Genomic DNA, 25240 nt, shown 5'->3' with positions numbered 1-25240 from the left:
CCAACTCAAAAACATCTCCCGGATCCGCACATTCCTCAACAACGAATCTGCAAAAACACTAGTGCACGCCCTCATCATCTCCCACCTCAACTACTGCAACCACCTGCTCTGTGGCCTTCCCTCTAAAAACTCTTGCACCCCTCCAATCTATCCTAAACTCTGCTGCCCGACTAATCCATCTGTCCCCCGGCTATTCCCTGGCTTCTCCTATCTGTCAAACGCTTCACTGGTTCCCCATTGCCCAGAGACTCCAGTTCAAAACCCTAACCATGGCATATAAAGCCATCCACAACCTGTCTCCTCCATACATCTGTGACATAGTCTCCCAGTACACACCTACACACAGCCTACGATCCTCACAAGATCTCCTTCTCTACTCCCTTCTTATCTCATCTTCCCAAGATCGCATACAAGATTTCTCCCGTGCATCCCCCCTACTCTGGAACTCTCTACCCCAAAGCATCAGACTCTTGCCTACCGTTGAAACCTTCAAAAGGAACCTAAAGACCCACCTCTTCCGACAAGCCTACAACCTGCAGTAACCATCGCTCCACCACACCGCTGCACGATCAGCTCTAACCTCACCTACTGTATCCTCACCCATCCCTTACAGACTGTGAGCCCTCACGGGCAGGGTCCTCTCTCCTCCTGTACCAGCTTGCAGTTGCATTTTTGTTCAAGATTCTTGTAATTGTTTTTGATATGTATACCCCTTTTTTTCACATGTAAAGCGCCATGGAATAAATGACGCTATAATAATTAATAATAATAATCTACAGCCAGGATTGGGGTAGCCATCTGAGCAAAGTTCAGGCGATATTCGATGCTCTACGGAAGGTGAGGTTTTCCATCAACCCGAAGAAATGTGCCATGGGCATGGAGGAGGCCAGATATTTGGGGTATGTCGTAGGTAGAGGCGTGATAAAGCACCAAGCAAATAAAATTGATGCGATCTGGGGTTGGCCACAACCTCTCAAGAAAAAGCAGATAAGAGCATTCCTGGGCATCATGGGCTACTACTGCCGGTTCATCCCCAACTTCGCCATGACAGCCGTCCCTATGACAGACCTCCTTAAAGGGACAAAATAGGATATGGTTAAGTGGTCTCCAGAAACCAAGACGGCCTTCCAAGAACTCAAGCAAGCTCTGTGTAAACAGCCGGTGTTGGTGGCACCGGATTTCTCAAAGGAGTTTGTGGTCCAGACGGACACATCAGATGTCGGGCTGGATGCTGTCCTTTCACAAGAGATGAACGGCAAACAGCACTTCATAATGTATTGAAGCCAGAAGCTGAAGTCTTGTGAGAGAAATTACTCCATAGTGGAAAAGGAATGTTTGGTCATCAAGTGGGCGCTTGACACCCTAAGATACTACCTCTTAGGCAGGAAGTTCAGGCTGGTGTCAGACCATGCCCCACTAAGGTGGATGAGCGAGAAGAAGTGGAACAATGCTCGAGTGACCAGGTGGTTCAGCGCTCTTCAGGAGTTCAGCTTCCAGGTAGAGCATAGGCCTGAGAAACTGCATGGCAATGCTGACGCATTGTTAAGGGTCCACTGTATGTTCGCGGAAGGTGCCAAGCCCCCCGGCTTTGGCAGAGAGGGGGTATGTAACATGGCCGCCAGACATGTCCTTGAGAAGAGATATGTATCGCTGAGCTTGGTAGCTTCAGTGATGTAAAACCAGGAAAGCATGCTCCAGCACACATAGTGCTGAGAGGGCTAATAGGGCGTACCAGGGCCGGTTTTGACAAGCAGTCATAAGAGACGGGTGGGATTGGCTGCTCACATATCCCCACCCCAGGGTGTGTATATAAAATGAAGACCGTGTGTCTCATTCAGTGGCTGTGTCTGGAGATGTGTGGATCTCCAGAGTGTTGGTCTGTGTTAGGACCTAAGGACTGGACTGTAACCTGAGCGGGGGAACACGCAACCTTGTATAAACATTTTACTTTGTATTTACACTTTGTGCCGGGAAAGGCTGTGTTTTGGTTTTGCTTCCTGAGCATTTTATGCTATTTAATAAACCAGCCTGGATTTCCCTGAAAACGCTTCTGTGCCTACCTCAACCGCAGCCGAATGAGTACCAAACCCTACACTTGCTACATCATGCACTGAGCACATGCGCATGTAACGTCACGTACAGCACAGCAGGGGCAGCTCCCGGATATCGTCAAGTACAGCACAGCAGGGGGCAGCTACTCGGGTACCGTCACGTACAGCACAGCAGGGGGCAGCTACTCGGGTACCGTCACGTACAGCACAGCAGGGGGCAGCTACTCGGGTACCGTCACGTACAGCACAGCAGGGGGCAGCTACTCGGGTACCGTCACGTACAGCACAGCAGGGGGCAGCTCCCGGGTACCGTCACGTACAGCACAGCAGGGGGCAGCTCCCGGGTACCGTCACGTACAGCACAGCAGGGGGCAGCTCCCGGGTACTGTCACGTACAGCACAGAAGGGGGCAGCTCCCGGGTACCGTCACGTACAGCACAGAAGGGGGCAGCTCCCGGGTACCGTCACGTACAGCACAGAAGGGGGCAGCTCCCGGGTAGCGTCAAGTACAGCACAGAAGGGGGCAGCTCCCGGGTACCGTCACGTACAGCACAGCAGGGGGCAGCTCCCGGGTACCGTCACGTACAGCACAACAGGGAGAAGATCTTGGGTACCGTCACGTGCAGCACAGAAGCTGCCAGGCACCGTCATGTACAGCACAGCAGGGGGCAGCTACTCGGGTACCGTCACGTACAGCACAGCAGGGGGCAGCTACTCGGGTACCGTCACGTACAGCACAGCAGGGGGCAGCTACTCGGGTACCGTCACGTACAGCACAGCAGGGGGCAGCTACTCGGGTACCGTCACGTACAGCACAGCAGGGGGCAGCTACTCGGGTACCGTCACATACAGCACAGCAGGGGGCAGCTCCCGGGTACCGTCACGTACAGCACAGCAGGGGGCAGCTCCCGGGTACAATCATGTATAGCACAGCAGGGGCCAGCTCCCAGGTACAATCATGTATAGCACAGCAGGGGCCAGCGCCAAGGTACACTCATGTACAGCACAGCAGGGGGAAGCTCCTGTGTACCGTCATAGTCAGCACAGCAGGGGGGAAGCTCCTGTGTATTCTCATGTGCTGCAAAGCAGGGGGAAGCCTCCCAGGTACCCTCATGTGCAGCACAGCAGGGGACAGCCTCCCAGGCACCCTCATGTGCAGCACAGCAGGGGGCAGCCTCCCAGGTACCATCATGTGCAGCACAGCAGGAGACAGCCTCCCAGGTACCATCATGTGCGGCACAGCAGGGGGCAGCTCCCAGGTACCATCATGTGTGGCACAGCAGGGGGCAGCTAACAGGTACCCTCATGTGTGGCACAGCAGGGGGCAGCTAACAGGCACCCTCATGTGCGGCACAGCAGGGGGCAGCCTCCCAGGCACCCCCATGTGCAGCAAAGCAGGGGGCAGCCTCCCAGGCACCCTCGTGCAGCACAGCAGGGGGCAGCTCCAAGGTACCATCATGTGCAGCACAGCAGCTCCCAGATACCATCATGTTCATGTACAGCAGAGCAGGGGGCAGACTCCCAGGTACCCTCATGTGCAGCACAGCAAGGGGCAGCTCCAAGGTACCATCATGTGCAGCACAGCAGGGTGCAGCTGCCAGGTACCGTCATGTACAGCAGAGCAGGGGGCAGCTCCCAGGTACCGTCATGTACAGCAGAGCAGGGGGCAGCTCCCAGGTACCGTCATGTACAGCAGAGCAGGGGGCAGCTCTCATTGAGAGCATTGGTGTATAAGTAAGCAGCTGGCATTCCGCCTGCCTCTTACATAACGCTCAGAGTACACAGCCGTGTGCAGCAGCTCACAGTCACATCTACCTGTTTTAGTGTCCTCGCCAAACACAGGGCAAGTTTCCCATCCATCCACTGAGTTCTGTAACACGAGAGCGGAAGACCCGCCCCAATGACGTCACTAGGACGTCCCCGCAGCCTCAGTGGATGAGCCTTGCGTCAGTCAGACGCGTCGATTCTTCCGTTCTGTGCGTTCCAGAGGAATAGTGGCCAATGTTCTAGAACCTCTGTGGGGAATAGTCCGATTCCAGCCTCACCAGAAACCGGTGTTGATCACCAGACTATCCAGCCACCGGCGCCTGACAGAACGGTTCAGTCACAGTTGGTAAGGACATCGGTAACTTGCGTAGTCCAGATAACAAAATGGCCAAAGCTCCATGGCTGACTGCTGTGGGAGTGGAGGGGTTAAAATCCGCGGGGACAGGAGCATTGCAGTCACTGCGTAATCAACTGGTGTCCGTGATGGTGCAAACAGCTGGTGTTTACCGAGGCTGCACGTCCTGTGCTGTGAGTGACGTGAGTGTCGTGGCCCCGTGTATTCCTGCGGGTCACAGTCACGTCCCAGGGAAGTTTCTGTTTTGCAGAGTGGAGAACCATAAGACAGTCCTCCGTGTGTGCGGGGACCCCTCCTGCTCCCAGGGCACGGCTCATCCCCCACAGGTTGTCCCCTCACCGGCTACACAGCGGCCATCTCCCTAGTGCTGCTGTATCCCTGACCCGGCTGTGAGGTGATGAGATCCTGCACACCATGGACACTGCTGCTGTATCCCTGACCCGGCTGTGAGGTGATGGGACCCTGCACACCATGGACACTGCTGCTGTATCCCTGACCCGGCTGTGAGGTGATGGGACCCTGCACACCATGGACACTGCTGCTGTATCCCTGACCCGGCTGTGAGGTGATGAGATCCTGCACACCATGGACACTGCTGCTGTATCCCTGACCCGGCTGTGAGGTGATGGGACCCTGCACATCATGGTCACTGCTGCTGTATCCCTGACCCGGCTGTGAGGTGATGAGATCCTGCACACCATGGACACTGCTGCTGTATCCCTGACCCGGCTGTGAGGTGATGGGACCCTGCACACCATGGTCACTGCTGCTGTATCCCTGACCCGGCTGTGAGGTGATGGGATCCTGCACACCATGGACACTGCTGCTGTATCCCTGACCCGGCTGTGAGGTGATGGGACCCTGCACACCATGGTCACTGCTGCTGTATCCCTGACCCGGCTGTGAGGTGATGAGATCCTGCACACCATGGACACTGCTGCTGTATCCCTGACCCGGCTGTGAGGTGATGGGACCCTGCACATCATGGTCACTGCTGCTGTATCCCTGACCCGGCTGTGAGGTGATGAGATCCTGCACACCATGGACACTGCTGCTGTATCCCTGACCCGGCTGTGAGGTGATGGGACCCTGCACACCATGGTCACTGCTGCTGTATCCCTGACCCGGCTGTGAGGTGATGGGATCCTGCACACCATGGACACTGCTGCTGTATCCCTGACCCGGCTGTGAGGTGATGAGATCCTGCACACCATGGACACTGCTGCTGTATCCCTGACCCGGCTGTGAGGTGATGGGATCCTGCACACCATGGACACTGCTGCTGTATCCCTGACCCGGCTGTGAGGTGATGAGATCCTGCACACCATGGACACTGCTGCTGTATCCCTGACCCGGCTGTGAGGTGATGGGACCCTGCACACCATGGTCACTGCTGCTGTATCCCTGACCTGGCTGTGAGGTGATGGGATCCTGCACGCCATGGACACTGCTGCTGTATCCCTGACCCGGCTGTGAGGTGATGGGATCCTGCACGCCATGGACACTGCTGCTGTATCCCTGACCCGGCTGTGAGGTGATGGGATCCTGCACACCATGGTCACCGCTGCTGTATCCCTGACCCGGCTGTGAGGTGATGGGACCCTGCACACCATGGTCACTGCTGCTGTATCCCTGACCCGGCTGTGAGGTGATGGAACCCTGCACGCCATGGTCACCGCTGCTGTATCCCTGACCTGGCTGTGAGGTGATGGGATCCTGCACACCATGGACACTGCTGCTGTATCCCTGACCCGGCTGTGAGATGATGGGATCCTGCACGCCATGGTCACCGCTGCTGTATCCCTGACCCGGCTGTGAGGTGATGGGATCCTGCACACCATGGACACTGCTGCTGTATCCCTGACCCGGCTGTGAGGTGATGGGACCCTGCACACCATGGTCACTGCTGCTGTATCCCTGACCTGGCTGTGAGGTGATGGGATCCTGCACACCATGGACACTGCTGCTGTATCCCTGACCCGGCTGTGAGGTGATGGGATCCTGCACACCATGGTCACTGCTGCTGTATCCCTGACCCGCCTGTGAGGTGATGGGACCCTGCACACCATGGTCACCGCTGCTGTATCCCTGACCCAGCTGTGAGGTGATGGATCCTGCACACCATGGTCACCGCTGCTGTATCCCTGACCCGGCTGTGAGGTGATGGATCCTGCACACCATGGTCACCGCTGCTGTATCCCTGACCCGGCTGTGAGGTGATGGATCCTGCACACCATGGTCACCGCTGCTGTATCCCTGACCCTCCTGTGAGGTGATGGATCCTGCACTCCGCGGACGCTGCTGCTGTATCCCTGACTCGGCTGTAAGGAGATGGAACCCTGCACACCATGGACACTGCTGCTGTGGCTCTGACCTGGCTGTAAGGTGATGGGATCCTGCACTGTGCTGACGCTCCTGCTGTGGCGCTGACTAGGCTGTGATGTGATGAATCCTGCACTCCGCGGACACTGTTGCTGTGGCGCTAACTCGGCTATGAGGTGATGGGATCCTGCTCCTGCTGTGGCACTGACCCAGCTGTGAGGTGATGGGATCCTGCACTCTGCTCCTGCTGTGGCACTGACCCAGCCGTGAGGTGATGGGATCCTGCACTCTGCTCCTGCTGTGGCACTGACCCAGCTGTGAGGTGATGGGATCCTGCACTCTGCTCCTGCTGTGGCACTGACCCAGCTGTGAGGTGATGGGATCCTGCACTCTGCTCCTGCTGTGGCACTGACCCAGCTGTGAGGTGATGGGATCCTGCACTCTGCTCCTGCTGTGGCACTGACCCAGCTGTGAGGTGATGGGATCCTGCACTCTGCTCCTGCTGTGGCACTGACCCAGCTGTGAGGTGATGGATCCTGCACTCTGCTCCTGCTGTGGCACTGACCCTCCTGTGAGGTGATGGATCCTGCACTCCGCGGACGCTGCTGCTGTATCCCTGACCCGGCTGTAAGGAGATGGAACCCTGCACACCATGGACACTGCTGCTGTGGCTCTGACCTGGCTGTAAGGTGATGGGATCCTGCACTGTGCTGACGCTCCTGCTGTGGCGCTGACCAGGCTGTGATGTGATGAATCCTGCACTCCGCGGACACTGTTGCTGTGGCGCTAACTCGGCTATGAGGTGATGGGATCCTGCTCCTGCTGTGGCACTGACCCAGCTGTGAGGTGATGGGATCCTGCACTCTGCTCCTGCTGTGGCACTGACCCAGCTGTGAGGTGATGGGATCCTGCACTCTGCTCCTGCTGTGGCACTGACCCAGCTGTGAGGTGATGGGATCCTGCACTCTGCTCCTGCTGTGACACTGACCCAGCTGTGAGGTGATGGGATCCTGCACTCTGCTCCTGCTGTGGCACTGACCCAGCTGTGAGGTGATGGGATCCTGCACTCTGCTCCTGCTGTGGCACTGACCCAGCTGTGAGGTGATGGGATCCTGCACTCTGCTCCTGCTGTGGCACTGACCCAGCTGTGAGGTGATGGGATCCTGCACTCTGCTCCTGCTGTGGCACTGACCCAGCTGTGAGGTGATGGGATCCTGCACTCTGCTCCTGCTGTGGCACTGACCCAGCTGTGAGGTGATGGGATCCTGCACTCTGCTCCTGCTGTGGCACTGACCCAGCTGTGAGGTGATGGGATCCTGCACTCTGCTCCTGCTGTGGCACTGACCCAGCTGTGAGGTGATGGGATCCTGCACTCTGCTCCTGCTGTGGCACTGACCCAGCTGTGAGGTGATGGGATCCTGCACTCTGCTCCTGCTGTGGCACTGACCCAGCTGTGAGGTGATGGGATCCTGCACTCTGCTCCTGCTGTGGCACTGACCCAGCTGTGAGGTGATGGGATCCTGCACTCTGCTCCTGCTGTGGCACTGATCCAGCTGTGAGGTGATGGGATCCTGCACTCTGCTCCTGCTGTGGCACTGACCCAGCTGTGAGGTGATGGGATCCTGCACTCTGCTCCTGCTGTGGCACTGACCCAGCTGTGAGGTGATGGGATCCTGCACTCTGCTCCTGCTGTGGCACTGACCCAGCTGTGAGGTGATGGGATCCTGCACTCTGCTCCTGCTGTGGCACTGACCCAGCTGTGAGGTGATGGGATCCTGCACTCTGCTCCTGCTGTGGCACTGACCCAGCTGTGAGGTGATGGGATCCTGCACTCTGCTCCTGCTGTGGCACTGACCCAGCTGTGAGGTGATGGGATCCTGCACTCTGCTCCTGCTGTGGCACTGACCCAGCTGTGAGGTGATGGGATCCTGCACTCTGCTCCTGCTGTGGCACTGACCCAGCTGTGAGGTGATGGGATCCTGCACTCTGCTCCTGCTGTGGCACTGACCCAGCTGTGAGGTGATGGGATCCTGCACTCTGCTCCTGCTGTGGCACTGACCCAGCTGTGAGGTGATGGGATCCTGCACTCTGCTCCTGCTGTGGCACTGACCCAGCTGTGAGGTGATGGGATCCTGCACTCTGCTCCTGCTGTGGCACTGACCCAGCTGTGAGGTGATGGGATCCTGCACTCTGCTCCTGCTGTGGCACTGACCCAGCTGTGAGGTGATGGATCCTGCACTCTGCTCCTGCTGTGGCACTGACCCTCCTGTGAGGTGATGGATCCTGCACTCCGCGGACGCTGCTGCTGTATCCCTGACCCGGCTGTAAGGAGATGGAACCCTGCACACCATGGACACTGCTGCTGTGGCTCTGACCTGGCTGTAAGGTGATGGGATCCTGCACTGTGCTGACGCTCCTGCTGTGGCGCTGACCAGGCTGTGATGTGATGAATCCTGCACTCCGCGGACACTGTTGCTGTGGCGCTAACTCGGCTATGAGGTGATGGGATCCTGCTCCTGCTGTGGCACTGACCCAGCTGTGAGGTGATGGGATCCTGCACTCTGCTCCTGCTGTGGCACTGACCCAGCTGTGAGGTGATGGGATCCTGCACTCTGCTCCTGCTGTGGCACTGACCCAGCTGTGAGGTGATGGGATCCTGCACTCTGCTCCTGCTGTGGCACTGACCCAGCTGTGAGGTGATGGGATCCTGCACTCTGCTCCTGCTGTGGCACTGACCCAGCTGTGAGGTGATGGGATCCTGCACTCTGCTCCTGCTGTGGCACTGACCCAGCTGTGAGGTGATGGGATCCTGCACTCTGCTCCTGCTGTGGCACTGACCCAGCTGTGAGGTGATGGGATCCTGCACTCTGCTCCTGCTGTGGCACTGACCGAGCTGTGAGGTGATGGGATCCTGCACTCTGCTCCTGCTGTGGCACTGACCCAGCTGTGAGGTGATGGGATCCTGCATTCTGCTCCTGCTGTGGCACTGACCCAGCTGTGAGGTGATGGGATCCTGCATTCTGCTCCTGCTGTGGCACTGACCCAGCTGTGAGGTGATGGGATCCTGCACTCTGCTCCTGCTGTGGCACTGACCCAGCTGTGAGGTGATGGGATCCTGCACTCTGCTCCTGCTGTGGCACTGACCCAGCTGTGAGGTGATGGGATCCTGCACTCTGCAGACGTTGCTGCTTGACTCATCCCACGGATGAACGCTTCTCACAGATGTCAGCAACTGTTTTCTTTGCAAGACTATGAAATATATTTATTTCTAACCTTTTTTTACTTCCTAGTCCAGCAATACTGGCTTTCTTTTTCTTGGTTATTCACTATTCTGATTACAGACTTTTTTTTCCAGTTTCAGAGACCCCCTGTGCCTTTGCAGTTTTTTATAATAAACTGCGCTTTATCCCCTTTCCCCTTGTCAAGCACTGAGTCTCTGCCGCTGCTCCCAGTATCTGTTATTGTCTACAGCGCTGCAGACAATCTGTGAGCTGTACAGCTCTCAGTGGCTTGTGCCGTCTACTCAGGCAGCGCCACTGAGCTTTGTGTATTTTCCACATATATCAGAACCTGATGCATTCAGAGCTATTGGCACCTCACGAGCCTGCTTGCTCTGGATTGATAGGTCTTTGCCTACGTGTGCGTATAGGAGGAGACCTGGCATCGCAGTGCAGCAGGCGGGGAGAAGCCGCTGGGGACCCGCTTTCAGACTAGTCTACAGCACGGTCTCGGTCCCTGGCTTCTATTACAGTATGTCTCTCTCTGAGAAATGACAGCGTTTGAGAGTCAAACATAAGGTCTGGCTGAGATCATACAGCCAGTGCCTGACACATGCTGCCCGTGGATGGGCAGCATGTGTCAGCTGTCTGGTTTCCTTTAAGTTTGTAGATGAGTGATGTCCCCTTGAGTCTTAGGCTAAGTTCACATGTGCGTATAAAACATTTTCCAGTTTTCATCCAGAAAAATTGATCACTTTTTTTCAGCTTTCCACCAGTAGAGAGTATGGTCGGCACTATCACTATCAGCTAGGACAACTCCCAGTGATGAGGGCAGTTTCTACACATGTAGTGCTCAATAAAGTCCAACCTGGCATGCACAAAGTTGGCATTCATCGCATGGATGTAAAATAAAGACAACTACAGTACAGACCAAAAGTTTGGACACACCTTCTCATTTAAAGATTTTTCTGTATTTTCTTGACTATGAAAATTGTACATTCACACTGAAGGCATCAAAACTATGAATTAACACATGTGGAATTATATACTTAACAAAAAAGTGTGAAACAACTGAAAATATGTCTTAGGCTGTGTGCCCACGTAGCGTTTTTCAAGCGTTTATGCTGCGGAATTTCCGCAGCGGAAACACTTGTTAAACGCTAGGTAATCCGTACCCCATGGTCCCCAAGGGGATTCCGCATGTTCTATGCACATGCTGCGGATTTTTCCGCAGCGTTTATGCAGCGTACAAAAATCCGCAGCATGTCATTTAATTTTGCGAAAGCGCAGCGGAACTCCCGCCATTGACTTGCATTGAGACGCATAGAAACCGCGACTGTACATTTTTACAAGCGGCTTCTATGCGTCTCTATGTGCGGATGGTACCCAGTTCTGGAGGAGAGGAGACTCTCATCCAGACCTGGGTACCATTGTACCTGTAAAAAAAGAATAAAATAACAAATAAAGTTTATATTCACCTGTCCGGCGGCTTGTCTCTGAATGCTGGCATCGCTTGAGGACCTGCGGTGACGTCACAGTCATGTGACCGCAGGCCCTTCACCGCTCTGTCTCGCGAGATGCCGGCAGCCAGGAACCAGACAGTAACGAGCGCTGCAGCCACGCCGGGGCCTCCGGGGTGAGTATAGCTTTATTTGTTTTAATTTTTACGGTCACACTATATAAATCCATGCTGTTTGCATGGATTTATATAGTGTGACCTAGTTGTCAAGCACTTTCCAGGTGATGCTATCGCCTGGAAAGCGCTTGTCAATCTGCATGCAGAAACGCATGTGAATCCGCATGTGGATCCGCATTTATTCTGCAGGAAAAACGCATGCACAATCTGCATGCGTTTTTTTCTGCCAGGGAGATGCAGAAATGCTGCAGAAATTTTCTGCTTCATTTCTGCATCGTGGGCACATAGCCTTATATTCTAGGTTCTTCAAAGTAGCCACCTTTTGCTTTGATGACTGCTTTGCACACTCTTGGCATTCTCTTGATGAGCTTCAAGATCTGTGTGTCATCAGTGTGGGACATTTTGCAGCCAAGTACACACGGTCCGTGGAAACACTGACGTGCACAGACGCATTCATTTTAATGGGTCAGTGTGTTGTGGTAAAGCGACTTGCTCGGCTCTCCTGAGGCAGACACAGGACACACGGTTTGGGTAAACTTCTTGCTGGTTTATTGTGCGGCATAAATTCCAGCAGCGTCCCATAAAAATAAACAGTCCCTCTTGGGATTAACGGGAAAACAAAAGGTGAAATATAACAGAGTCCTCTAGCTAGCAAGGCCTTTGCCGGCTGCAGATAGTCCTGTGAAGTTTCAGCAACACCAGTCCTCCAGTGTTGCTCTCTGGCATCAGCCACACACAGCCTGGAGACTTCAAATCTCCAGACCACACACTCCACACAGGAAAACAAACTGACTGAATATTTAAACCGTGTTCTGCCACACCCTGATGGGGAGGTATGGGGAATGACTTCCCTCCCATCTCTACGTCATTCCCATAAAACCACACCCTTTTAAAGCGGTAACCCCCAGCATATAACAAGCTGGCAGAAATTCCATAGGTTATAGTTCAGACAAGAGAGCATCCTGAGTGACACATATCTCCTCTCGCATATAAAACCAGTGACTCTGTCACAGTGTGTATGTGTGTCCGATACGTGTGGAAATTGTCACCACACGTAACGGACACACTGATGTGTGAAAGAGGCCTAACTCTGCAGCTTCATTATAGTGAATGGATCCCTCGGGGATTCATCTGAATTGCGTCACTCGGAGATTTAAATGGAAACCACAATATCAGTGCTCAGCGTAGAGCACAGGATAAATGGGAACATTTTACATAACATTTTGGATCACAATAAAAGTTTCGGCTCAATCCACAAAAAAAGCAAATCCCCACTCAGGTACGTCATCTGTTAATGGAAATATAGGGGGCTTCCACGTTATTAGTAGCACAAAGGCTCTGAAGAAGCAAAATGACCCTTGCCCCTCAAAAGAAATTCAGTAAATTCTGTGCTCCCAAATACTAATGCCCACCTCCCTTTTGAGCCCCACAGTGTGCCTAAACTGCAGTCAACGTCCATATGTTTGGCATTTCTGTAGTGATGAGAGCCCGCCTAATTTACGGGTGTATGTCTCCTGAAGCTCGAGCTGGGCACAACGTACTTGTCACTACAACGGCAGTTTGCAATTTTCATTCGGCAACATCCACTGCTGCTTGTTTCTGGAAAATACCCATGTAGTTGAAATCCTCACCATACCTGTAGATAAATTCCAAAAGGGGTATAATTCCAAAATGGGGTCACTTGAGAAGGAATTCTGTTATTCTAGCATTTAGGAGCAGTGTATATGGAGTCTGCATACTATTCTAGGAAAATCTGCGCTCTAGGAGGCAAATAGCGCTCCGTCCCGCCGGAGTCTCGCCATGTCAGTACTGTGTACCCATATTTGGGGTATTTCTACATTTAGCAAAAATTGTGGGACAAATTTTGGTGCTATTTTTACCCATTTCCCAGTGTGAAAATGTAAAATCTAGGGCTAACAAAACTTTGGTGCTGAAAATGTAATTATTCTTTCTTCACCTCTCAATGGTGTAAAATTCTATGAGGCACATGTGGTGTCAACATGCTCACTGCACCCCTAGATGAATTCTTTGAGGGGTATAGTTTGTAAAATGGGGTCTCTTATGGGGGGATTCTGCTGTTATTGCACCTTACGGCTCTGCCAGTGTGATATGGCACCGTCAAACCAGCCCAGCAAAATATGAACTCCAATATGGCGCTTCTTCCCTATTGAAATTTACATTGTACCTCAAAAGTAGTTTTCGACCACATATGGGATATCTGCATGCTCAGGAGAAATTGCAAAACCACTTTTGGGGTCAAATTTCTCCTTTTACCCTTGTGAAAATTAAAAAAAATAGGGCTAAAAGATCATTTTTGTGGGAAAAAAGTGGTGGTTTTTTTTTTTTAGATTTTTAAGGTGCTTATCTAGATAAGTTCCCTGAGGGGTCTAGTTTCCAAAATGGTGTCACTTGTAGGGGGTTTCCACTGTTTAGGCACATCAGGGGCTCTCCAAACACGACATGGCGTCCGCTAATTATGCAAGCAAATTTTACATTCAAAAAGTTAAATGGCTCCTTCCCTTCTAAGCCTTGCCGTGTGCCCAATCAGTGGTTTTCCCCCACATATAGGGTATTGGCGTGCTCAGGAGAAACTGCGCAACAAATTATGAACTCCATTTTTTCCCGTTACACTTGCGAAAATAAAAAAAAAATTGTGTCTAAAGTGAGATTTTTATGAAAAAAAAGTTAAAAGTTCATTGTTTTCTTCCACATTTCAAAAATTCCTGTGATGCACCTGAAGGGCTAATAAACTTTTTGAATGGTTTTGAGCACCTTGGGGTGCAGTTTTTAGAATGATGTCACTTTGGGCACTTTCTGTCATAAAGGCCCCTCAAAGTGATTTCAAATGTGATGTGGTCCTTTAATAAACCTGTTTTTTTTTTTTTTTTTTTTAAATTTTGTTGGAAAAGTTAGAAATTGCTGGTCGACTTTTAACTCTTATAACTTCCTAACAAAAAAAAAAAATGTAAAGTAGACATGTGGGAAATGTTATTTATTAACTATTTAATGTGACCTATCTCTCTGATTTAAGGGCTTGAAAATGGTGACATTTTTGCCAAATTTCAGATTTTTTTTCAGAAATAAACGCTAGTCATATTAAATAAATTGTACCACTGTCATGAAGTACAATATGTCACGAAAAAGCAGTCTCAGAATCAGTGGGATCCGTTAAAGCGTTCCAGAGTTATTGCCTCATAAAGTGACAGTGGTCAGAATTGTAAAAATTGACCTGGTCATTAACGTGCAAACAGCCTTCGGGGGTAAAGGGGTTAATCATGGACTAGTGGCTGCAGATATGAGTAAAACACAGCTGTTATTTTGTAATTTCTCCTCTCCGTTGTGGAGATATTGGCTTGTAAAATTTAGATGATCTTACTACATAAAGAGCTTAATTTTGAGGTTAGTCCAAGAAAAACATCAGCTGACGTTGGAGCGATGACTCTGTTGTTGTAGATGACGACGATGAAAGGGAACATTTTCCTATTGAATTTTTAAAAAGGGTAACCCCATCAGGCATGCCAAGTCATTGCCCTAGACTTAAGGTGGGCAGCATTATGTTAAGAAATTTGAATACAAAACGAGGACTCTGCAAATGGTACACTGTTAGTTGTAACATCATTGAATAGAAATGTTCTTGAGGCAGAGATTTTAACAAAATCAGCTGAAGTTGGTAAGGCATACAGAGAGATTTCCACGTGATCTGCCGTGGGCAATTCACTTTTTGAATTGGCGAACGTCTCTGTAATCTTCTAAATTTTATTTTTGTTTTCCTTAATGCCATTTACTAATTTATGAATTATGACAACTTTGTTGTTTATCGTGTAAAAAGGCTGAAAGTAAGTAGAAATGGGTAATTTGAGTTAGTTTTTATTATGTAGAGCACACTTTTCTAGCTTCCGAAACGTATTTGTTTCGGAACTCGGGCTGCTAGTAATTAATGTTGAGAGATTTCTCTTTTGGGTGCATGTACTTCTTCCTGTTCATGAGCAGCAAGCAGCATGCAGAGGAGAAAAGAACATGCCATCCTCTCCTCACTTAGATCTACAGCTACTGTGCAAAAAACACAGAATCTTAGAGTTTGGACAGAAGTTAAGCATTTGCAGTGATTTTTTTTTAATGTAAAAAAAAATGCTGCGTTTTACAGTACCAACAAAGAGAATGAGATTTCTAGTTATTTTTATCTTTTTTAACAATCAATGCGTTTTTTTAAATCTGCAGCATGTCAATTCTTTCAGCTTTTTTGCAATGTTTTACCCCCATTGAAATGAATGCATAAAAATGCTTGGCAATCTCCAGCACTTCCATTAAGAATGATTGGAGTGTTAGTTCGCATGATCAGCCTCCTCTCCATTCAGTTGAGGCTCGTCAGAGCCCCATTTCTCAGGATCGGTTTGGGCCATGGCGGTCAGAGCCCTAGCAATTAGAAATTTATCCCCTGTCCTGTGTATAGGGATAACTTTTAAACTTGAACGTCCATTTTATGAGTTCTGATAGACTTTATTCTTGTCGATCAGCACTTGATTACTTGCCTGTTTGTACAGGCTGACTAGTACTAATGGGAATAGAAAAATAGTTAGAGAACCCATCAGTTCCCCCATGCTCTCCAACCCAACAGCATTCACCTATGTATGATTAAACTCCCTGCCTAACCAGCCCTGTATAGCGTAAATCAGTTAAATAAATGCATTAAAAAACATTTATATTGTCCCCATTTTTTATGCTAATGATTTCTTTGACTAGTCGATGGGGCGTTTGTTGCCCCAGTCTAGTCAGCCCTCTTTCCATGTGTCACGCTGTCACAGCGTACAGGGGGGTCAGGGGCCTGAGCTGACCCTAGACGGGGGCCCTGACTAATCCCTCAACCTGGAGGTACTGTTAATGGTACAGAGGTCCAGGCCGCCAGCGTAACCCTAAACTCCTGAATATCCCTGAACCTAAGTAATCTAGTCCTGAGAAGGACCCCGATCACAACAAAGGGGAACAGGATAGAAAATGCCCAAAACACAGTACTAGACAAACGAGACAGTACAAGGGGAAAACCAAAAAACCAACTTGCATACAAAAACTAACACCACAATTACAGAGGGAACAACAACAGGTTAGGAGATAAATGATAAAGGGAGAAAGGGAACAAACCACACTGCATACTCCTCGCTCCGAACTCCACCAAACAATGATCCACTCTGAAGGTCTGCAAGAAATGCTTTCACCGACAACTTCCCTATCAGACCAGCTGGTGTTTGAAGGAATCCCAATACTGAAGCATTAACTGCAGCTGGGCGAGGCTGAGCCTCGTCAAGCACAGAGAGAGAGAATTAACTCCCTCACAACCAAAAAACACAAAGCACCAAAAACTCAGCTGCGAGAAGTCAGGCTGTGTAGTCGCGACGATCTTCGTGGCGACACACCCATGACATTACCCCCCTTCTACGAGGGGCCTCCGGACCCTCAGGGCCAGGTTTATCCGGGTGAGTCGTGTGGAGGGCCCGAATTAACCGGTCTGCGTTAATATCTGACGCAGGAACCCACATTCTCTCCTCAGGACCATACCCTTTCCAATGAACCAGGTACTGAAGGGACCGGCGACTAAAACGTGAATCGATGACTTTCGATACCTGAAACTCCAAATTTCCATTGACCACCACTGGAGGAGGAGGTAAAGGTGACGGTATCATTGGCGCCACATACCTCTTAAGCAAAGATCTGTGGAACACGTTATGAATTTTAAACGTAGGAGGGAGGTCAAGACGGAATGCCACCGGATTAATTATAGAACTGATCCTGTACGGCCCGATGAACCTGGGACCCAGTTTCCAGGAGGGAACCTTGAGTTTTATATTCTTGGTAGACAACCATACCCGATCGTTCACACTTAGGTCCGGACCAGACACTCTCCTCCTATCAGCCATACGTTTGTATCGGTTCCCCATAGTACTCAGATTATTCAGTACCCCTCTCCATACTGAAGCGAGTGATGACGAAAAACGTTCCTCCTCAGGAACCCCCGAAGAGCCCCCTCTACTGAAAGTACAAAACTGGGGGTGAAAACCATATGCCCCTAAAAACGGGGACTTACCAGTGGATTCGCTCCGCCTATTATTAAGAGCAAACTCCACCAGAGGTAAGAAAGAAGCCCAGTCCTCCTGGTTCTCTGACACAAAACACCAGAGATATGTCTCCAAACTCTGGTTCAGACGTTCCGTCTGACCATTGGTCTGAGGATGAAAAGCCGATGAGAACGATAAATGCATCCCCCGCCGAGTACAAAAAGCCTTCCAGAATTTGGACACAAACTGAGACCCCCGATCCGACACCACATCGGAGGGTACCCCGTGAAGCCTCACAATCTCTCCAATGAACACCTGCGCAAGAGTTATAGCATTAGGAAGAGCGATAAAATGTGCCATCTTGCTGAAGCTGTCTACTACAACGAGTATGACAGTTTTACCCGAGGACGGCGGGAGGTCCGTAATAAAGTCCATAGACAGATGAGTCCAAGGACGCTCCGGGATCTTCAAAGGTAAGAGGGCCCCAGATGGACTGGTATGTGGGGTCTTAGAGCGCGCACAAACCCCACAGGACGCAACAAAAGTTACCACCTCCTTATGTAAATTAGGCCACCAAAACCGACGCGAGAGGAGATCCACAGTTGCTTTACTCCCTGGGTGTCCTGCCAAAGCTGAGTTATGGTGTGCCTCGATCACCTTTTGTCGTAGCTGATCTGGAACAAACAGTCTCCCAGGAGGTCCAACAGGGGCATCCCCCTGAGCCTCCAATACCTCCTCCTCAAGCTCAGAGCATACTGCCGACACCACCACCCCCTCTTGAAGGATAGAAACCGGATCATCCGTATTCCCGGCCCCAGGGAAACTACGAGATAAGGCATCCGCCTTCACATTTTTTGACCCAGGACGATATGTAACGACAAAATTAAACCTGGTAAAAAACAACGACCACCTGGCTTGTCTGGGATTCAGACGTTTTGCGGACTCCAGATAAAGCAGGTTCTTGTGATCAGTGATGACGGTGACCGGATGGACTGCCCCCTCCAAAAAATGGCGCCACTCTTCGAAAGCTAACAATAGCCAAGAGTTCCCTATTGCCGACATCGTAATTCCTCTCAGCGGACGACAATTTTTTGGAGAAAAAAGCGCACGGACGCCACTTACCAGGGGACGAACCTTGTGACAAAACTGCTCCCACCCCTACCTCAGAAGCGTCTACCTCTACAATGAACGGCTGTGACGCATCAGGTTGAATGAGTATGGGTGCTGAGGCAAAACATTTTTTCAAGGAGGAGAATGCTTGACAAGCCTTGTCAGACCACCTAGAAAAATCTGTCCCCTTTTTTGTCATGTCTGTGAGAGGTTTAACCATGGATGAGAAATTACGAATGAATTTCCGGTAATAATTAGCAAACCCCAGGAAACGTTGTAATGCCTTAAGATTCTCTGGCAGATCCCACTCAAGAACTGCCCGCACTTTCCCTGGGTCCATACGAAAACCGGACGCTGACACCAGGAAACCTAAAAACTGGAGTTCCTGTACGGCGAACACATACTTCTCCCATTTGGCGTACAGTTTATTATCCCGCAAGATCTGTAACACCTGCCTAACATGCTCCTGATGAGACACAAGATCAGGCGAGTAAATTAAGATGTCATCCAGATATATGACCACAAACTGACCCACCAGGCGGCGAAAAATGTCATTAACAAAGTGTTGGAACACCGCCGGGGCATTAGTCAGACCGAATGGCATGACAAGGTTCTCATAATGCCACTCCGGAGTGTTAAACGCCGTCTTCCACTCATCCCCCTCCTGTATCCTAATCAGATTGTACGCCCCCCTGAGATCCAACTTAGAGAACCATTTGGCGCCCACGATTTGATTAAAGAGATCGGGGATAAGTGGGAGTGGACACGGATCTCGGACCGTAATCTGATTAAGTTCACGGAAATCCAGGCAAGGGCGTAGGCCTCCATCTTTCTTCTTCACAAAGAAGAACCCCGCGGCCACCGGGGAAGATGAAGGTCTAATATGCCCCTTAGCCAGACTCTCAGAAATATAATCCTTCATGGCCTGCCTCTCCGGACCAGATAGGTTATACAACCTAGATTTAGGTAACTTGGCCCCAGGGAGCAATTTTACAGAACAGTCATACACGCGATGAGGAGGTAGTTCCTGACACCCTTTCTCCGAGAATACATCCTCAAAGTCCGCCAGAAATGGAGGTAAGACCCTAGGAGTGACAGCACCGATGACCGTATTCATGCAGTTTTTATTACAGAATTCACTCCATTGGCTTATCTCCCTGGATTGCCAATTAATAACCGGATTATGCTTAGTTAACCAAGGAAGGCCCAACACAATAGGAGTGGGAAGACCCTCCAACACGTAACAAGACAACTGTTCTTTATGTATCGCCCCCACTTGAAGATTTACGTTATGCACCACTTGCAAAAAACTTCCCTGACCGAGAGGCCTGGCGTCGATCGAAAATATGGGGATGGGTTTAGCCAACATATTCAATAGCATACCTTGAACCCGGGCAAACCGAGCGTCCACCAGATTAGCCCCGGCCCCACTATCTAGAAGAACAGATATCCTCTCAGTTCTCGTACCCACCACCACCTCCGCTGGTACGAGAAACTGAGACGAACCTAGGGACGAAATACCTACTCCCAGATTGCCGTCCACCACACAACCTGGGATCAATAGTTTTCCGACGACTCTTTACTCTGCAAAGGACGGGATGGACACCCCCCAATAAAATGTCCCTTTCTCCCGCAGAAGAAGCACCTTCCAGTCTTGTGGTGCACCGCCGGTCCCCTCCCCCGGGAAGATGTCCCTCCAAACTGCATAGGCTCCTCTGGACTGACCAGGGGAACCTCCATATGAGGGGACCTTGTAGGAGGTGGAGTCATCCCAGGCGGCGGAGTTATCCCGCACCTCTCCCGAAGCAGTCTGTCAGTGCGAATAGCAAGGGCCATAGCGGCTTCCAGTGAGGCGGGAGGGTCATACTGTGCCAACACATCCTTTAATTTGTCAGATAACCCTTGACAAAACTGGCTCCTAAGAGCCGGGTCATTCCACTGGGTGTCCGTGGCCCACCTACGGAACTCCGAACATAATTCCTCCGCCGGACGATCTCCCTGATGGATCCTACGTAACTTATATTCAGCAAGGGAGATCCGATCTGGGTCATCATATACGAGTCCCAGAGCAGCGAAGAACCTATCCACTGACTGGAGAGCCGGGGAGCCCGGGGGAAGAGAGAACGCCCAAGATTGTGGGTCCCCTTGTAGGAGCGAGATGACAATTCCCACCCTTTGCTCCTCACTCCCCGATGACCGAGGCCGCAGCTGAAAGTAAAACTTGCATGCCTCCCGGAAAGCAAAAAACTTGTCCCGCCCCCCAGTGAACCTGTCAGGGAGAGCTACTTTAGGTTCTGGTCCGGCTTGCTCCAGAGGACACAAAACCTTGGACTTAACGTCCGCCAACTCCATGGACAAACTCTGCAACTGCCGAGCTAGACTGGCTACTGGATCCATGGTGGTTGGGAAAAAAAAAATATTTATTTTTTTTTTTGTCGGTCGGTGAAAATGTCACGCTGTCTCAGCGTACAGGGGGGGTCAGGGGCCTGAGCTGACCCTAGACGGGGGCCCTGACTAATCCCTCAACCTGGAGGTACTGTTAATGGTACAGAGGTCCAGGCCGCCAGCGTAACCCTAAACTCCTGAATATCCCTGAACCTAAGTAATCTAGTCCTGAGAAGCACCCCGATCACAACAAAGGGGAACAGGATAGAAAATGCCCAAAACACAGTACTAGACAAACGAGACAGTACAAGGGGAAAACCAAAAAACCAACTTGCATACAAAAACTAACACCACAATTACAGAGGGAACAACAACAGGTTAGGAGATAAATGATAAAGGGAGGAAGGGAACAAACCACACCGCATACTCCTCGCTCCGAACTCCACCAAACAATGATCCACTCTGAAGGTCTGCAAGAAATGCTTTCACCGACAACTTCCCTATCAGACCAGCTGGTATTTGAAGGAATCCCAATACTGAAGCATTAACTGCAGCTGGGCGAGGCTGCCTCGTCAAGCACAGAGAGAGAGAATTAACTCCCTCACAACCAAAAAACACAAAGCACCAAAAACTCAGCTGCGAGAAGTCAGGCTGTGTAGTCGCGACGATCTTCATGGCGACACACCCATGACACCATGTTATCACGCCCCTGTGGTTGGATACAATAATTTGCATGATTCCGCCTCATCGCCATTCACGCAAATCTTGCGCATGCGCGACGCTCATTTCGGCAGCATCAATGAGTTTCTGAATCCAGGTGTACGCTTCGTGGCTTCAGAGGCGTGCTGCGCATGACCGGAAACTATCTTCTGAACTTCCGGTCATGCGCAGTGCGTCTCTGAAGCCGGAGAAGCGTACACCTGGCTTCAGAGATGCAGTGACTCTGCCGAAATGAGCGACGCACGTGCGCAAGATTTGCATGAGCTGGCGATGAGGCTGGCTCTTGTAAATTATGTTATCACGCCCACACGGGCATGATAACATGGAAAACAAACCTGGGAAACAAGCTCCCCATTGACTAGTCAAAGCCCTCATTAGCATAGGAAACTGTGACATTATAAATTAATTTAGAAGCATTTATTTAACTGAATTACGTCATACAGGGCTGGTTAGGCAGGGAGTTTAATCATACATAGGTGAATGCTGCTGTTTTGGAGAGCATGGGGGACCTGACAGGTTCCCTTTAATACTGTTAGTACAACATTGTGTTAGCAGCAGTACTTCACCTGGGGTGATGAGCTGCTGGTTAATGGTGGTTTTTCTGCCTGAATAAATGATCCAATACCCAGTGAACGAGCTGTTGTAAAGTGATTGCTGTCATGTTTACACAGGCTAATAATTGGGAATGAGAATTCTTTTGAACACTAGTTCAAGGTTTCTCATCTATTCTAAATTCACCTTTAGTCATTGCATAAGGCAAAAGAAGGGTAAAGTGCCATCTGATAAGAAGCATTTTCCTTAATAAGATTACATAAGTAACTAGAATTTTAAAGTTTATTATCTAGGCTACAGGGAAAAAATATAAGGCTTGCACTGCTGATTTTATAGTTGAAGTAGCAGTTATTCTTCAAGCCTTTACGTTCTCATTCTAAGGCCACAGTCACATGTTTAGTATTTGGTCAGTATTTTGCATCAGTATTTGTAAACCAAAATCAAGAGTGGAACAATCCGAGGAAAAGTATAATACAGGGTGGGCCATTTATATGGATACACCTAAATAAAATGGGAATGGTTGGTGATATCAACTTTCTTTTTGTGGCACATTAGTATATGGGAGGAGGAAAACTTTTCTAGATGGGTGGTGACCATGGTGGCCATTTTGAAGTCGGCCATTTTGGATCCAACTTTATTTTTTCAATGGGAAGAGGGTCATATGACACATAAAGCTTATTGAGAATTTCATAAGAAAAACAATGATGTGCTTGGTTTTAACGTAACTTTATTCTTTCATGAGTTTTTTACAAGTTTATGACCACTTATAAAATGTGTTCAAAGTGCTGCCCGTTGTGTTGGATTGTCATCGCAACCCTCTTCTCCCACTCTTGACACACTGATAGCAACACTGCAGAGGAAATGCTATCACAGGCTTCCAGTATCCGTTGTTTCAGATGCTGCACACCTCGTATCTTCACAGCATAGACAATTGCCTTCAGATGACCCCAAAGATAAAAGTCTAAGGGGGTCAGATCGGGAGACCTTGGTGGCCATTCAACTGGCCCACGACGACCAATCCACTTTCCAGGAAACTTTTCATGTAGGAATGGTCGGACCTGACACCCATAATGTAGTGGTGCACCATCTTGTTGGGAAAACTCAGGGAACGTGGTATCTTCAGTGCATAAAGAGGGCAACACATCATCATGTAGCAATTTCAGATATCCAGTGGCATTGATGTTTTCATTGATGAAGAATGGCCCCACTATCTTTGTACCCCATATACCACACCATACCATCAATTCTTGTGTTCCAACAGTCTTGGAGGGATCTATCCACTGTGGGATAGTGTCAGACCAATAGCGGTGGTTTTGTTTGTTAACTTAACCATTCACCAAAACGTTTGCCTCATCACTGAACATAATATTCTGTGTAAACCGAGGGTCCTGTTCAAATTTTTGTTTTGCCCATTCTGCAAATTCAGTGCGCTGATCTGGGTCATCCTCTTTGAGATGAACCTGTTTCACGAAATTTGGCAAGCAGTTTGCTAACTGTAGCATGGGAGATGGCTGGTCTCGTAGGGTGTCTTGCATTGAAATCTGCTGCAATGACCCAGGTAGTGCGTTCACCAGACATCAGCACAATTTCTATCTGCTCCTCACGTGTTAACCTCTGTGACATGTCAATGGCTGTAAACAAAGAGAAACTTGTAAATAACTCATGAAAGAATAAAGTTACGTTAAAACCAAGCACATCATTGTTTTTGTTATGAAATTCTCAATAAGTTTGATGTGTCACATGACCCTCTTCCTATTGAAAAAAATAAAGTTGGATCCAAAATGGCCGACTTCAAAATGGCCACCATGGTCACCACCCATCTGGAAAAGTTTTCCCCCTCCCATATACTAATGTGCCACAAACAGGAAGTTAATATCCCCAACCATTCCCATTTAATTTAGGTGTATCCATATAAATGGCCCACCCTGTAGAAACACGTCACCACTTCTGTATTTTTTTTCCACCCTCTCCTAATTTTGGCTTACAAATACTGATGTAAAATACTGAACTTGGGAACATGACCTAACTGTAGAGATGTCTCAATCTACAGAATATGCCATAAATGTCTAATAGATGTCGACCTCGCCTCTGAGGCCTGCAGTAGACTCAAGAACAGGGCCCCATCTACTTCAGCGGGAACGCAGCAGTGGCATGCCCTGGTCTCATCAGATTCTACGGGAATTGACAAAACTAGACAAGCAAGCCTGGCATAGTTATTTTTTTAACTCCTCTAAAAGTAAATTGGGATATTCCATCAATGTTTGGGAATATGCTTTTTAAATGGGTTTTCCATTTTCAGAAAACTCCTGGCCCCAGACACAGTTAAGAAAACAAACTGGTCTTTACTCCTCCCTCCCCGGGTCCAGAGCGGGGTTTCTCCAGCGCTGCTCCCGGGTGTCTCCAGCGCTGCTCCCGGGTCCTTTGTGTCTTTGAGGCTGTTCATTTGGGTCAGGAGATCTGAAGTCAGTTCGGGCATTGCGGTCTGAATATGGACCATGAAAAATTCATGAACCCAGCCTTACAAAGAGAACAAGATGGTTTCTATACTAAAATTAAAAAGTGATTTGTAATCAGATTTCTCAACACAAACTGCATACATTATGAAATGGCCTTCGCTCTGATAAGATTGGTGTACTTCTTTAAATACTTGTCAAAATGGCTCTATAATCCTTTTTGAAAATTTGTTTGAGTAATATAAATCCTCTTCAATTATAGCGTGATTGTGCTTGTATAACAAAACATGAACATTTACCAGTTTTCTTTTAACTCCCCTTTTTTACTTTTTACAGAACAAAAATGAATGTGGGTGTAGCACACAGTGAGGTGAACCCAAATACGAGGGTAATGAATAGTCGTGGAATGTGGCTGACGTACGCCCTGGGAGTCGGTATGCTACACATCGTCCTCCTCAGCATTCCCTTCTTTAGTGTGCCCGTTGCTTGGACTTTGACTAATGTCATTCATAACTTGGTAAGTTCTTGATACAGTTGTTTGGACCATTTCTCTTAGGATTCTCAGTCCGAGATCTTCTCCGTGTCGTGTGTAGACACAAATAAGACATACTGTATTACAAACTC

At 49.7% G+C, this 25240-nt stretch overlaps 2 protein-coding genes across 6 annotated transcripts in view; one reads left to right on the top strand and one right to left on the bottom strand.

Annotated features, from left to right (window-relative positions):
- The window catches only part of PMS1 (PMS1 homolog 1, mismatch repair system component), a 381942-nt gene extending 377940 nt beyond the window's left edge, over positions 1-4002 (bottom strand). For 2 of the 3 annotated variants that reach the window (XM_073647847.1, XM_073647845.1), the window contains exon 1: positions 3867-4002. The gene's annotated coding sequence lies outside the window, so the exon portion shown is untranslated. The remainder of the gene's footprint in view (positions 1-3866) is intronic. The other variant, XM_073647846.1, reaches the window with a different exon arrangement.
- Positions 3982-25240, top strand: part of ORMDL1 (ORMDL sphingolipid biosynthesis regulator 1) — an 83517-nt gene continuing 62258 nt past the window's right edge. Inside the window, exons 1-2 of one of the 3 annotated variants that reach the window (XM_073647848.1) lie at positions 3982-4164; positions 24953-25133. In XM_073647848.1, coding sequence (XP_073503949.1) covers positions 24960-25133 — 174 coding nt within the window. In that variant the 5' untranslated portion in view covers positions 3982-4164; positions 24953-24959. Of the gene's footprint in view, positions 4165-4246; positions 4356-24952; positions 25134-25240 lie in introns of those variants that run through there. The other 2 variants (XM_073647850.1, XM_073647849.1) reach the window with 2 other exon arrangements.

Source organism: Phyllobates terribilis, unplaced genomic scaffold, assembly GCF_046119375.1.
Source record: "Phyllobates terribilis strain yellow unplaced genomic scaffold, ASM4611937v1 Scaffold_9__5_contigs__length_417890890, whole genome shotgun sequence".
Lineage (NCBI taxonomy): Eukaryota > Metazoa > Chordata > Amphibia > Anura > Dendrobatidae > Phyllobates > Phyllobates terribilis.
This window is presented reverse-complemented; position numbering and strand designations above follow the sequence as displayed.